Source organism: Apium graveolens, chromosome 9, assembly GCF_009905375.1.
Source record: "Apium graveolens cultivar Ventura chromosome 9, ASM990537v1, whole genome shotgun sequence".
Classification (NCBI taxonomy): domain Eukaryota; kingdom Viridiplantae; phylum Streptophyta; class Magnoliopsida; order Apiales; family Apiaceae; genus Apium; species Apium graveolens.
In genome coordinates, this window is record NC_133655.1 from 274350352 (window position 1) to 274365112 (window position 14761).

Consider the following 14761-nt stretch of genomic DNA (forward strand, 5'->3'; position numbering starts at 1 on the left):
GCAAGGTGAGTGAGGGGAGTGCCACCTTAGTAGGTGAGGGTGAGGGTGTGAGGGTGTGTGTGAGCCAGGGGGAGCCCCTGATGCAAGAATATAGAGAAAATGAGAGAAAAGCAGGTACAAAAGCTATAAGGGTGGATCCAGCCATTGCTAGTGAGTCAATGATTGTGGATGATACTGAAAAGGGAAGATAATTTCAACAACATTACAAGGCTGAAATTGATAACATTTCCTTGGATGCTGACACTTTTACTCATCCTATTTCATCCTATCAACTGTTGGCTGCTCAGGGCAATGTGGAGGCAGAGCAGACTTTGAACCTAGTGCACACTTCAGAATCTCTTCAAAGAGATAAAGCTGCTGTTAATAGGATGCCTTCTCCAGCTGGTGAGCCATCTGAAGAATTTGAAGTACATTCTAATGATGATGACTCTATGTCTTTGGATGGAAGCATGAACTTAGGGGGAGATGCAGGCCCAAGTTCTGTTCCAAATTTACCTGAATGGGCATGGACCAAGAAATCTACATCAGGACAGTTTGGTGTAGCCTTGATCAAGCAGGTTATGGCTATTCAAAAGGCCCTTCAGGACACTTCAGATGCTGGTACCAAGGCTATTCTTCAAGCTCATCTAGACTCTCTACATCTCTTGCAGTTGCAGCACATCAGACAGAATTTGAGTGTGGATGAACTCAAGAAGGATATTGCTGATCTAAAATCCTACAATTCTGAGAAGTTGGATGCAGTTATGCCTTATGGTATAATACAAGAATTGTTGTTGAGATTGAGGAGAGAATCTGATGCTGACAAGAGGCTGGCCAAGTTGGAGAACAGAGTTCAAGTCATTGAAAACTCTGTGGTCACCATTCTTCAAAATCAACAATCTCAGGCAAGTCTACTATTGCAGCTCGCAAAAGCACAGGGCTTCACCCCTACCTTTGATGATAACAAAAAGGGGGAGAATAAAGGGGAAGGGGAAGGAGAGCCATCAATAAAAGTTCAAATATCTAAAGTGCTAGTTCCTGCCATCACCACTTCTCCAACACTTCAAATAAAAGGAAAGCTTGATGGAATTGATCTAATCCAGATAGCAGCAGCTGAGAGAAAAGTCAAAGAGCAAAGGATGAGAATTGATGAAAAGATGCAACAAATTTTTGGTTCTACAACTTTAAAATCACAATATGTGAAGCATAGCACAAAGGTGGAGCCAATCATTATGGAGCTCAAGCCAGTAAGGAGAAATAAGGTTGGAGAGACTTCTTCCAAGAATCTGAAACCTATGGTTCTCAAGCCCAACAACAGATTCAATAAGGACTCTATAAAGAACCCTCTAAGCCTTGCTCAGTTGAAAGAAGTGGATTTTCCTCTTCCAAAGCCTGATGAAGACAAGGTTTTGGGTGGTAATATCATAAAGCACAAGGAGACCAAGGATGTGGTTGAAAGAATGAACATGGCTATTATCTTTAGAGAGGGAAAGAGTATCTGTGTGATACAAGGACATCCCAAATTCTCAATAGCCAAAAGGGAAGAAACCAGAAGGTTGAAGGAAGAAACTAAAAAGCTAAAGGCTGATAAAAGAGCTCAGGCAAAGCTTGAAAAACAACTAGAGTCAAGTCAAGATGAAGAAAAGAAAGAAATTGAAGACAAGGGTGAAGATGTAGGTATGGGGGACATGCTTAGTGATGATGTGGAAGAAAGAAGTAAGGAAATAAAGGAATGGCAGAAAGGGAACAGAAAGAAGGTCAATGCAAAAAGGAAGACTGTAGATGAAACTGAAGAAACCCAATCAAAATACAAACCACTACCTTCTATTCCTGAACCCATTGTGCCTGACCCCTTCATAAACATCCATGGTGAAACAATCACTCCTAAGGAGGAACCAATTGATTGGGACACCATCAAATTGCCCACCTTCTTAACCACTTCTCCACCATCAAAGAAACAGAAAAGAAAAAACAAATCAACACCTCCTCTAACCTCAATCAAATTCACTCAGAAGCTTAAGCCTAAGCCACAAGCCTCAAAGGATGATTATGTTCACATTTGTGACATAAAGGAATTTTCAGACATTGAACTCTATCTGGATGAGCTGGAGGAAGTAAGAGGTATAGATGCCTACAGACAGCTTCCAGAAAGACTAGTGTTCAAATACAAAGGAAGTGGGGAAAAGACTTGGCCTCTTTACAGAATTCTGAATGAAGGCTATTCTACCTTGGTTAGAGTCTACTCAGCTATAAAAAGGGATTCTGGCTTTACCGGGACTGCCAAAACTGAGATTCTCAACAAGATTTCCAGCATAAGGAAAACTTGGTGGGAGCACAATGCCTTGCCTAGAACATTACTCATCCAAGAGAGAGGAATTAGAGTTTATAAATCACCTCATTGGTTGATGGAGTTCAGAGACAATAAAGGAGTCAGAAGATTTTTCAGACTTGAAGATCAGCTCAAGATTGCCAGTAATGAAACTCTCAAGGATATGCAATCTAAGTTGGACATCAATGAAGAAGATGAAGCTGAATTCTACAGACAACTCCAACTCCAAATAGAGGAGAATGACAGGAGGCTAGGGAAGAAAACAAGGGATCAAAGGAAAAGGAATTAATTTGCTCAGACTAAAGGAGCACCCTTGGAAACAATGTAATTCTTCAATTCTATCTCAGTATACACACTTTTGCAGCACTTTTAAATTTCTACTTTATTTTAGTTAATATGTCTGTTAAGTGTTTTGTTATCATCAAGATAAACCCAAATTTATGCCTACAGTTCTAGTAGACATAAATAGGGGGAGATTGTTAGGAATATGTGTATTAGTTTGATGATAAGTTAAACAAAACACTTAAGTAGAAATCTAGTGTTTGTAGCCTCAACGGATAAGACCATTCTGGCTATCCGTTGAAGGATTAGCTTTACTTAAAAATATGTTTAGTATTGTAGCACATTTCATTCTATGTATTTAAGTTGTAATTCTTAGATGTTGTGGGAAATTATCAGTCATGTTGACTACTAGTGGATATGCAAATAGGATGGCTAATTGTAAATATTTCATGCCTTGTAATTTTGTATAAGTGAAGTAGTATCAACTGATAGTAAAGACCTTCAACGGATGAGAAACAAAGCTTCAACGGATGTCTCTAAAGCTTCAACGGATAACATCCATCAACGGATGAGTGCATCAACGGATAAAGCTTCAACTGCTAATGCATCAACGGATAAAGCTTCAACGGATAAAGCATCAATGGATGAAAGCTTCAACGGATGCTTAGTTCAATAGCAGTTGATAGTGACAATTCGTAAGCTGACAGAGGCACATGGGTTGACAGAGACAAACTGGAATGTGGCAGCCTCTAGGAGGAATCAGGAAAATGCAGCATTTCCATTCTGGTGCAAACAAGGAAGTATTCAAAGATTCGGCTAAACCTAAATTGCACTGGAAAGAGAAGTGAAGAAGAAACATGTGAAGAGCCTTTTTAATTGTATCTTTATAGTTTTGTCTTCACTTGTAAACTTGGTGATATATAAACCAAGTGGCAGCTAGTAATTAGATGGTGAATTTTCCAGAGCTGTTTAGAAAAAATTCAGAGAGAAAATCATCTAGTTTATACTAGGACGCACCTGTGATTTAATTCTTTGAATCACAGATTTTCTGAAATAACACATCTCTGGTGGAACAAAAAATCCACCAGAAAAGTTTTTAAGTTCTTTGTGTTCTTTACATTTGTGTTTGAATATATATATGTCTGTATTAGCTTCAAGCAATTCACACACATTTGCTCACTAAAACACTTAGCCTTAGAAACTGCTCAAAACTTGAAAAAGTTTTGAGATTTACATTCAACCCCCCTTCTGTAAATCTCATTGTTAGTTCACTGGGAATAACAATCGCAGATCCCATTGATCTATACTGCGATAATAATGGAGCCATTGCACAGGCTAAAGAACCTAGATCACACTCCCGAGCCAAACATATACTCAGGAGATTTCACCTTATTCGAGAGATTAATGAAAGGGGTGATATACACATATGTAAAGTGCACACAAATGATAACATTGCAGACCCACTGACCAAAGGCTTGTCGCATCAGAAGCACGATGGTCACACTAATTCCATGGGTATGAGATATATGGGTGATTGGCTCTAGTGCAAGTGGGAGATTTTTAGTGTAGGTGCCCTAGAGGCAATACATTATTCTTTTAAATCTTTATGTCAGTTGATCATTCAATAAATGTATTTATTATGACCTCAATTACTGTGATATTTTTTTAGCATAATAAATGTCCTTAGAATCATGATACACATTGTATAGTTTAAGTACATGACTTGAACTTAAGATTATATAATATATCATATTATTAAAGGTCCCTAGTCAAGTATTATTATATAGGACAATAATAATACATAGATAGACTAGTATGTTGTTTGACAAGATAACCACATCTCATTGGTTATAAGTATGGGGATACTAAAGTCAATACATAGGTACATGTATGAGTACATGATACTGGACAGACCCACAGTGAGATTCTTCATGTTTAATAAAGTCATAAGAAAGACTCACAGTGATAATGCTGTAACGATCCTTTGACTTGAAATTATTATATTTATATACGAGGATTAATATACTTTGACTACATTAAAAGTTACTTTTGATCGGGAGATGATAAAAGTGGACATCGGGTATATCATGAGTTGTATGAGAAATATGAATGATAGATAAAAGATTTAACCCTCCTATAATTAGGAGAGATATTATTGGCCTCTTGATTGAGTACGATTATAAAAAGCATGGTCATGCTCAAATAATGATTTGTCTTGATAGTCTACTCATGGATCAAGTAAACCCGGATTAAATGTTGAAGAGGATGACTAAATACATGCCTCGAGTTTAATCTATAATATGTATGGTTAAAGGGATTATATTACACGAAAAACATTAATCATGAAAGGTTTTATCTAATTACGATTTAATTATTGTTTAATTGGGTAACAATGATGTATTACTAGATACCGATCATTGTTTATAATTTTATTAGAGAATAAAATTATTGCCAATTAAATAATAGCCTAGAGGGTCGCACAAATAGAGCACTTAATGGAATAGTTAATTTAAATTATGGATTTAAATTAATTGATGATTATTTGAATTTTATTATAATTAAATAAGACTTAATTGAGATAATATAAATTTGAATTAAAGGGAATATTTTTGCCCATAATAATTAAGTATGACTTAGTTATTAATTAAATAATAGAAATTTGTTTTTATTATTTAATCATATACCTACTAGGGTTGGGCTTTGCTGTTATGGGCCTTTTAATCAGCCATTATAAATAGATAATGATAGGTTAAAGAGGCTTGTATGTTTTTGGAGAAAACCCTAGCAGCAAAGAGAGGCAGAGGCAATTCGGATCGTCAAGAAGGAGGCTAGTACATCCATTCCGTAGTTAAGTTCATGAGACGTTCTTGGAAGTGCTCGTGTGGATACCATAGAGGTGTTTCTCCGAGAGGTAGACACAAAGCGTGATAGCTAGGATCTCCGTTGAGTTCGTGAAAGTCAGGCTCTTGAAAGGTATGATATGTTATCTCCATAATCTGCCCACAATTATACATGGATGCTGTTTTTGGGTTTCAAAATTTTTTGTTTTATTTACGTTTATCCGCTGCGTTTTATGCCTCGGAACCCAACAGTTCTCTCACATGTACCTATGTATTGACTTTAGTATCCCCATACTTATAACCAATGAGATGTGGTTATCTTGTCAAATAACATACTAGTCTATCTATGTATTATTATTGTCCTATATAATAATACTTGACTAGGGACCTTTAAGAATATTATATATTATATAATCTCAAGTTCAAGTCATGTACTTAAACTATACAATGTGTATCATGATTCTAAGGACATTTATTATGCAAACAAAATATCGCAGTAATTAAGGTCATAATAAATACATTTATTGAATGATCAACTGACATAAAGATTTAAAAGAATAATGTATTATCTCTAGGGCACCTACACTAACAGATATGTCATATCAAATTCTTTCATCATTGAGTTTTTAAACTCAGTAACCACCTTCTCATCATCTCCGGCATATATCAAATCATCAACATAAACATTGACAGCCAGTAAATTACATGTTTCTCCGATCCTGGTAAATAGTGTATATTCACTATTGCATTTCACAAATCTTTTTTAAAAAAAAATATTCTTCAAGGCGATTGAACCATGTTCGTGATGATTGTCTAAGCTCGTACAGTGATTTGATGAGTTTGTAAACTTTGTGCAGTTCATTTTTCACCTCTTGGTTGTTCAATATAAACATCTTCCTTCAACGTTCAATGAAGAAAAGATGATTTAACGTCAAGCTGGTAAACAGTCCACCCTCTTTGTTCAGCCAAAGCAAGAAGCATCTGAACAGTATCCATGCGTGACACGGGTGGATAAACTTCTTCATAATCGATTTCGTACTCTTGCGCATACCCCTTTGCAACTAAGTGAGCTTTATATTTTTCAACCTCGCCGTTTTCATTGAACTTTGTCTTAAATACCCATTTAACCCCGATCTTCTTTGCACCTGCTGGTAATTCGGTCAAATACCATGTACTGTTTTTCTCGATTGATTTCATCTCTGCATCCATGACTTCTCTCTACTTTGCATCCTTTACTACCTCTTCATAACTTGTCGGATCTGTGCTTACAGATAGCGCCCAACTAATCTCAACATCTTCATCAGAAAAACCCTCTCCAGAATCATAACCCTCTCCAGAAGCATAATCTTGCATCCAGATAGGCGGCCTTCTAACTCTTGAGCTTGTCTTGTTAGCTTGTTCTGGTTCATTATCTTGAGGCTCAACAGAATCATCTAACTTCTCATCATCACCATATTCTAAATCAAACGCACTCTCCTTTTCATAATTTGTATCCCAATTCCACCTCTCATCTTCCTCAAAAATAACATCTCGACTTATAATTATTTTCTTTCCAACCAGATCATAAAGGCGGTAAGCCTTTGTCTCCTCATTTGTTCTTCCCAAGAGAATGCAACTCTTACTCTTATCTTATAATTTCGTCCTTTGTGCATCTGGAATGTGCGTGTGTGTAACACATCCAAATACTCTGAAATGAGCCACTGAAATTTTAGTCCAAATACATGCTTTCTCTGGAGTCATATTTTTCACAGATAAAGTAGGAGACCTGTTCAAAATATAAAAACTCCACGCGATAGCCTCGGGCCAGAATGTCTTGGGGACACCTGAGTCAGACCACAAACTCCTCACCATATTCATCACTGTATGATTCTTTCATTCAACAACACCATTTTGTTGTGGCGTATATGTTGCAGTCAACTGCCTCCGAATTCCATTTTCTTTGCAAAAATTATGAAATTCTTTCGAAGTAAACTCTCTGCCACAATCTGTTCTTAGACATTTAATAGCAAGACTTGTTTCTTTCTCAACATGGCTTTTAAATAGCTTGAAAGAATGGAACGCATCTGATTTGTCATGCATAAAATATACCCATGATTTTCTAGTACTGTCATCAATAAAAGAAATAAGATACCTCTTACGACCATTTGATATAGGAGTGATTGGTCCACATAGATCAGAATGAACAAGCTCCAATCTCTCTGATGCTCCCCATGTGGTCTTCTTAGGAAACGGATTTTGATATTGTTTACCTTTCAAACAATCAGTACACACAGCTCCACTTTCATCGATCTCAGGAAACCCAATTACCATTTCCTTTTGCTGCAATGTCTTAAGACCTTTATAACCAAGGTGGTCGTATCGTCGATGCCAAAGCTTTGTTAAGTCTTGAGCTTCCGTATTTAGACAAACCTATGGCTCTATTTCCTTCAGTGATCGTCCTTCAAACAGCAAAGCGAACATTCTATTTGCAGTCATGTTTGCTTGAATAAGTAAACCCCTTGATGGATGATAAATTCGGCACTGATTTGATCTGAATAAGATATCTAATCCTTTCTCTTCTAATTGACCAATGCTAATGAGAGGATTCTTTAACTCCGGTACATAGTAGACATCCGAAAGAATAAAGCTAGTGCCTTTTAACCATAACTTTATGTTCCCTTTTCTGACAACATCCATCTTGGCATTATTTCCAAGTCTCACAACGTGTTTAAAACTTTCATCGATATCATTAAATATAGAATGATCACCACACATATGATTACTACATCCAGAATCAAGAAACCATACACCTTTAAAATTACCTTTGTTCATCTCTACAGATGCCATTAGCAATAGTTCCTCTGACTCATCTTCTCCCACCTTGGACACTCATATTGATAGTGTTCAAGAGTATGACACTTGTAACATACAACTGTGGCTTTGTCAAATGCTTGTCGCCCTCCTCCCCTACTTCTACCTCCTCGATATGATATTCGTTCACGTCCTCTTGAACTATATTTAGCTTCATGAGTAATCTTGAGTGCATGCTCCTCTTCAATATTATTCATGTACTTGAATTTTTTTTCATGAACCAACAGTGAGCTTTGCAAAGCATCCACAGACAACTCATCAATATCCTTTGATTCTTCGATTGAACAAACAATAAAGTTTCATTTATCTGTGAGAGTTCTCAAAATTTTCTCAACTATCTTAGAATCCTTCAAGTCTTCTCCACACTTCCTCATGTCATTTGCAATGATCATAACTCGACTAAAATACTACAACTGGTTCATCTCTCTACATTTCTAGCACCTCGAAGTTCCTGCGATGACGGTTGAGGTGAGCTTTCTTTACCCGCGCGTTGCCCTGACACTTCATCTTCATGGAATCCCAAAGCTGCTTTGACGTCTCTTTTTGTGTAATTGTTTTCAAAATCGTCTTATCAAGAGACTGAAACAAATAGTTTTTAGCCTTCAAGTCTTTCAGCTTTGATTCCTCCAAAACTTTCCATTGTTCAGCCATCAGTATCTCTGGTTTGTAAGGCTGCTCGTAACCTGATTCCACCACATTCCAGTACTACTTGGATCTCAACAGGTTTTTCATGACCATGCTCCAATGATCATAATCTCCATCAAATTTTGGAATAGCAGGTTGAGCAAAATTACTGTTTGCTTCTGCCATACCCTTTTCACTCTGTATTGTTTACCTCGCTCTCAACTTATATATTCAGATATAGCTCTGATACCAAAATGTTAAAACAAAGTTATTGCTCTTTGAACAACTTAATTATTATTGATAGATAGCATTGGCTTATATAAAGCCTTACAAAACCAGAAATACACAAGTGTGCCGATAAACCAGCAACAAGCCTACGTGCCTACAAAATAGCAACAACCTAATTCTTATTCAAATAAATTTGACTGAATAACAACTACTTACCTAAATAATAGGACAACTTTATTCAAATCAAAACTAATGCTAACTACTTCAGTATTTAGTCCTAAAAGTGAGAAAATATTTGAAACTCCTAAAAAAGGGACAATGAGCTTGTTGAAGAGAAATTTTATCTCATTTTTTAAAATTTGACTTAAGAGCTATCTAAGATAGTGTTTAAAAAAATTTAAAAAATTATCCTTGTCTCGCACTTATACTAGTTTAGGATAACACCATGTTACATGTATACAACAAAAACAACTTTATCTAGAGAAAAATTTTAGTAGACCGTCTGCGAAAGTTTTATTCAATTTCTAAACTGCCCATATTAGATATACTTTCATTAAATTTGGATCTAGAACACTTTGTGCTAGTAGGCAAATTTTATTTCTCAAATTAATTTATAATATTTTTGATGAAATTATTTAACTTTTTTTGAAAAGGAAATTGATTTTAAATTCAGTAAATACTTATATAAAACCAATTTTAAATATTTCGACAAAAAAAATGTAATTTTTTTTAAAGAGTATAGTAGCTTTGTGGACCTTTGTTCCTAGTACACTTATACTACTCAGGGGGCTTGTATACTTGGACGGACTGTTAAGTGACATGTTTTATGGCCCATGGACCTCTGGATTGGAAAATATTTATAATCTACCGGATATACTAAAACAATTACTAGAATCTACGCATTTAGAAAAATATATAATATATGGAGAGAAAAATTGTAATTTATTCTGAATTTTTTACGTAGAATATAATGCTAAGATTTTCTAGCATATTTACAAGACTATACTAGTCCTGACTTTACTTTGACAATTGTAATAAAACAGAGGAATTTGAGATTGAGATTTTAGAGTTTTTCTGATTTTAGTGGATCCTTCAAAATCTCATAGATATTGGTTTGATTTCAAAATATGTTAAAAAAGCATTATCAAATCTTTTAAAATTCATCAATTTATATAATCCAAAAAAAATCATAATTTTGTGAATATCATGAAATTTTAAAAAATTGTTTTAAATCTTAATTAAATACTACAAGATATAATATACATAAGTCCAGTACATGAGTACAACTCATACAATAGTACAAAAAAGTAAATTTATGGTACATTTCAAACTTAAAATTAATTGTACTATATTTTCTTCCAAGCAGAATATATACAGCTATTTCCCATATAATTTGTAAGAATTAAATTTCTAAAAGAAAATCATTAAGTTAAGATACTATAAAATCTATGGATTCTCTCATTTCATATTACATTAAATATTCAAGAAAAAAAACACTATAAAATGATATTCATGTGTGGTGCAACTCTGCAACTCACAACACAAAATGGCTTTGAACTATCCTATCATGCTATTTTCTAGTCTTATTGTCCTTTCTCTCCCAGCCGCACGGGCACAAATTTCAGCCTCAATTTTCAATGATTTTCTTCAATGTCTCCACAACAATTCTCTACCTTCTGAACCAATATCTCAAGCCATATACACTCCTCGAAACACATCTTATATTAATGTACTAGATACTTATGCCCGAAACCTCAGATTCATGACACCAAAAACTGCTAAGCCTCTAGCTATAATTGCTGCCATGCATGAATCCCATGTTCGAGCAGCCATTATGTGTAGTAATCAAACCAATCTGCTATTGAGGATACGGTGCGGCGGCCATGATTACGAGGCTCTCTCGTATACTGCCAATGTTCCGTTTGTTATCCTAGACATGTTTAATCTTCGATCCATTGATATAAATTTACAAGATGACACTGCTTGGGTGGAAGGTGGAGTTCTTCTTGGAGAATTGTACTATCGGATCGCGGAGAAGAGTGCAACACGTGCTTTTCCAGCAGGGGTTTGTCCTACGGTGGGCGTGAGTGGGCACTTTAGTGGTGGTGGCTATGGCAACTTGATTCGGAAATATGGCTTATCGGTTGATAACATTGTTGATGCCAAAATAATGGGGCTTGATGGGATAGTTAAAGATCGGAAAGCCATGGGAGAAGATCTTTTTTGGGCTATTCGAGGAGGAGGTGGTGCTAGCTTTGGAGTTATTTTGGCTTGGAAGCTCAAATTAGTTGAGATTCCGGAGATTGTCACTGTCTTGACAGTTAACAGGACATTGGAACAAGGCGCGTTAGATATTGTTTATAAATGGCAAACTGTTGTTACAACACTCCCTGATGATGTCTTCTTAAGGCTGGAGCTCTGGCCAAATAATGGATTTACGAAGACAATCAAGGCAACATTTGTTGGCATGTTTCTTGGACAAACAGAGGCTCTTCTTGAAATAATGAACAAACAATTCCCTGAACTCGGATTGACTCAAAATGATTGTACCGAAATGAAATGGATCGAGTCCATACTCTACTGGGATGCTATTCCACGAGGAACGGAATTAGAAGTCCTGCTTGAGCGGGAATGGCACAATAAACCATACTTGAAATCGAAATCAGATTTTGTGAAAAAAGTTATATCGAAACAAAGACTGCAACAAATTTTCGACCAGCTGATGCAAGTGGGAGATGTAATCATGCAGTGGAATCCTTACGGAGGACGAATGGATAAAATTTCTGAATCCGCAGTGCCATTGCCACAGAGGGCTGGATATTTGTTCAAAATCCAGTATTTGACATACTGGACTCAAGATGGAAATGCAGATGGAAAAATACAAATATCCAGACAGTTTTATGAATTCATGGGTCCATATGTGACAAGCTCTCCAAGGGAAGCATTTATCAACTACAGAGATCTTGACATTGGCCAGAATCCATATTGCAATGCAAGCTACGCACAAGCAAAAGCTTATGATGTCAGATATTTTAATGGGAATTTTGAGAGATTAGTGAAGATCAAAACTGCAGTTGATCCTACTAATTTCTTTAGAAATGAACAAAGTATTCCTACTCTTTCCCGGAGTACTTTGCACTGACAAATTTTTGATGGCTATTGGCACGTGAATTTTGCTTGGGCATTTGTTTGAGAAATACCATTTATTATTAAGATACAATAATATTCCAAAAGATCTTGAATTTTTTGTATTTGCTTAAATGTTGAATTTTAATGAATTTACTAGTATATTAAATTTAATTTACTAGATTTTGAAAGATTTGTTGAAAAAATTATAGTAGAAAGACTTACAAGATTCTTTTTTTTTTTTGAAACAGACTTACAAGATTCTTGGTTAACTCTATTAAAATTGGCTTCTAATTAAAAGCAACAACAATAATATTAAATCTATTAATCATTTTCAATAAGGCAATTGTTAGAAGGGGGTGTATTATAAAATTCGAAAGAAAACCATGTAAATTGTTATCAGGGAAGTGAATTCTAAAATTTGAAATAAAGTCGTGTTCATAGTGCATTAAATCAAGATTTTTAAAGATTTCTTTGAATCTTCAAAATTTATAGGTATTTAATTTAGATTTTATGTAAAATCTAGAGATACTTGATTTGGATTGTTAAAATCTATTAAAATATGAGTATATTCAATCATTTGAATTTTAATATAAAAATATCTTTAAAATCTTGTGTTAATTAATTTGAATTTTATCATTTGAAATCCGATAGTATTCAAAATTTCATGAATATTGTTTTATTTGATAAATTGGTGGATTTTGATAAATTTGATGGTATATTTTTAAGTTTATGAAATTTCTATAAAATTCAGAGTTTTGAAGAATTTATAAAAAAAATACAAAATAATCAAGAACCAGCAGGATTTCTTATCAAAGAATATTTTTCAAAATTAATGGATTTTTATTAATTCTATAAAATCTGAATGAATAGTCTAGAATTAAGAAAACATCATCAGCAATGACTAAGATCAAGTCCAACGGCTCGAGCTTTTTTTTTTTGACGAAAAGTGAGGGAATATATTACTCAAATAAATCAGTACTTACAATATTCATCAACTCAATAAGAACATTCCTCTTATCGAACACTCGACCTGAATATAAACACGACTCTCTCGTTAATAAGTGAACGGCTATATTATAAGATCGTTTTATAAAAAACAACTCAATGTTTAACTCAGCAATCAACCTACGACACTCCATAATAATACTACCAAACGGAGATGTCATACGGATGGCCCGTACGACACCCAAACAATCTGACTCCATTGTCACTCCCTGCCATGCCATACACTTAACCCAGCTAAGGGCTTCTTTCACAGCTATAGCTTCTGCAAACTCGGGGCGAACAACTCCCTCATAGCTATCTGAACGACCGTGCACAACTACTCCTTCATCATCACGAGCCAACATTCCCACCCCATACCTGTTTTGTTCCTTAAATACTGCTGCATCAACCGTCACCTTGACTTCATCTTTTTTCGGTTTTACCCAAGAGTCTACTTTATCTCCCTGGATAACATCCTGGTATAAAGTCTTTGTTGAATATACTTGAGCCTTTCTCCAATCTGCAAGGTACCTCATAGTTGAGAAAACAACAGCCTGCACCGTGCTTCGTTCCTCGTTCCACACCATATTATTCCGAGCTTTCCATATACTCCAACACATCGTCACAATCTCACCACGACGTCCCTTCTCTGTTTGATCAAACATTATCTGCAACCAGCTTGCAAAATTGCCATCAACTGCATTAAGTAAAGACCACCCTATATGATGCCAACACTGTTGAGCAAAGGGGCAAGTAACGAGGATATGCATAACTGTCTCTTCATCACTACAAATTGGACAAGTGGTAGGAACATGAACTCTTTTTGACTGTAGCACTGATCTCGTGGGAAGAATATGTGATAAAGCTCTCCAAACCATATTTAGAACCTTAGTTGGCGCACAAACTTTCCACAATAAATCCATATCTGACTGCTAGAATTTGTGTGCCAATCTCCTTTCTGTTTTTGAAGTAACTGGTATGCACTCTTTACCATATAATCACCACTAATGTTTTCGTTCCAATATAACTCATCAGCCCTACCACAACCTCCAATCTCTGTTGCCAAAATACATCGCTGGTCCCTGGTATTAAACAAGTCCTCAATAACTTCACGATCCCATCCTCCACCATCCTCTATCATTAGAGAAGATATTGTAGCATCGTTTAAACCAATAAGCTCACTCGTAATACATGGATTAACACTATCATGAAGCCACGGTTGTCCCAATATTCCAATTTTAGCACCATTACCAATTTTCCATCTAGCTCCCACCTTTATCACCAACCTAGCATCCCAAATACTTCTCCAAATAAAAGTAGGGTTATTCCCTAGCTCTGATGCAAGAAAGTCACATTCAGTAAAATATCGAGCTTTGTACAATTTACTCGATAGTTTTTCCAGATGATTTATCAACCTCCATCCTTGTTTTTCAAGTAAAGCCAGGTTGAAATCACGAAAATCTCTAAAACCAACACCCCCAGCTACCTTATGTTTACTTAAACGTTCCCAGCTCAT

At 35.6% G+C, this 14761-nt stretch overlaps 3 protein-coding genes across 3 annotated transcripts; 1 reads left to right on the forward strand and 2 right to left on the reverse strand.

Moving 5' to 3' along the window:
- Positions 1 to 6336: 6336 nt before the first annotated feature.
- LOC141686370 (putative mitochondrial protein AtMg00820) lies at positions 6337 to 6639 on the reverse strand. Its single transcript, XM_074491409.1, has one exon. It carries the CDS (start codon positions 6637 to 6639, stop codon positions 6337 to 6339), a length of 303 nt encoding a protein of 100 aa, XP_074347510.1.
- A 4039-nt stretch (positions 6640 to 10678) lies between these two features.
- Positions 10679 to 12274, forward strand: LOC141686371 (berberine bridge enzyme-like 8). Its single transcript, XM_074491410.1, has one exon. The coding sequence runs from the start codon at positions 10679 to 10681 to the stop codon at positions 12272 to 12274; it is 1596 nt and encodes a 531-aa protein (XP_074347511.1).
- A 946-nt stretch (positions 12275 to 13220) lies between these two features.
- Positions 13221 to 14761, reverse strand: LOC141686373 (uncharacterized). The gene is made up of 2 exons (XM_074491411.1): positions 14133 to 14761; positions 13221 to 14031 (listed from the first exon to the last, which is right to left on the reverse strand). Exons 1-2 carry the CDS (start codon positions 14759 to 14761, stop codon positions 13221 to 13223), a joined length of 1440 nt encoding a protein of 479 aa, XP_074347512.1.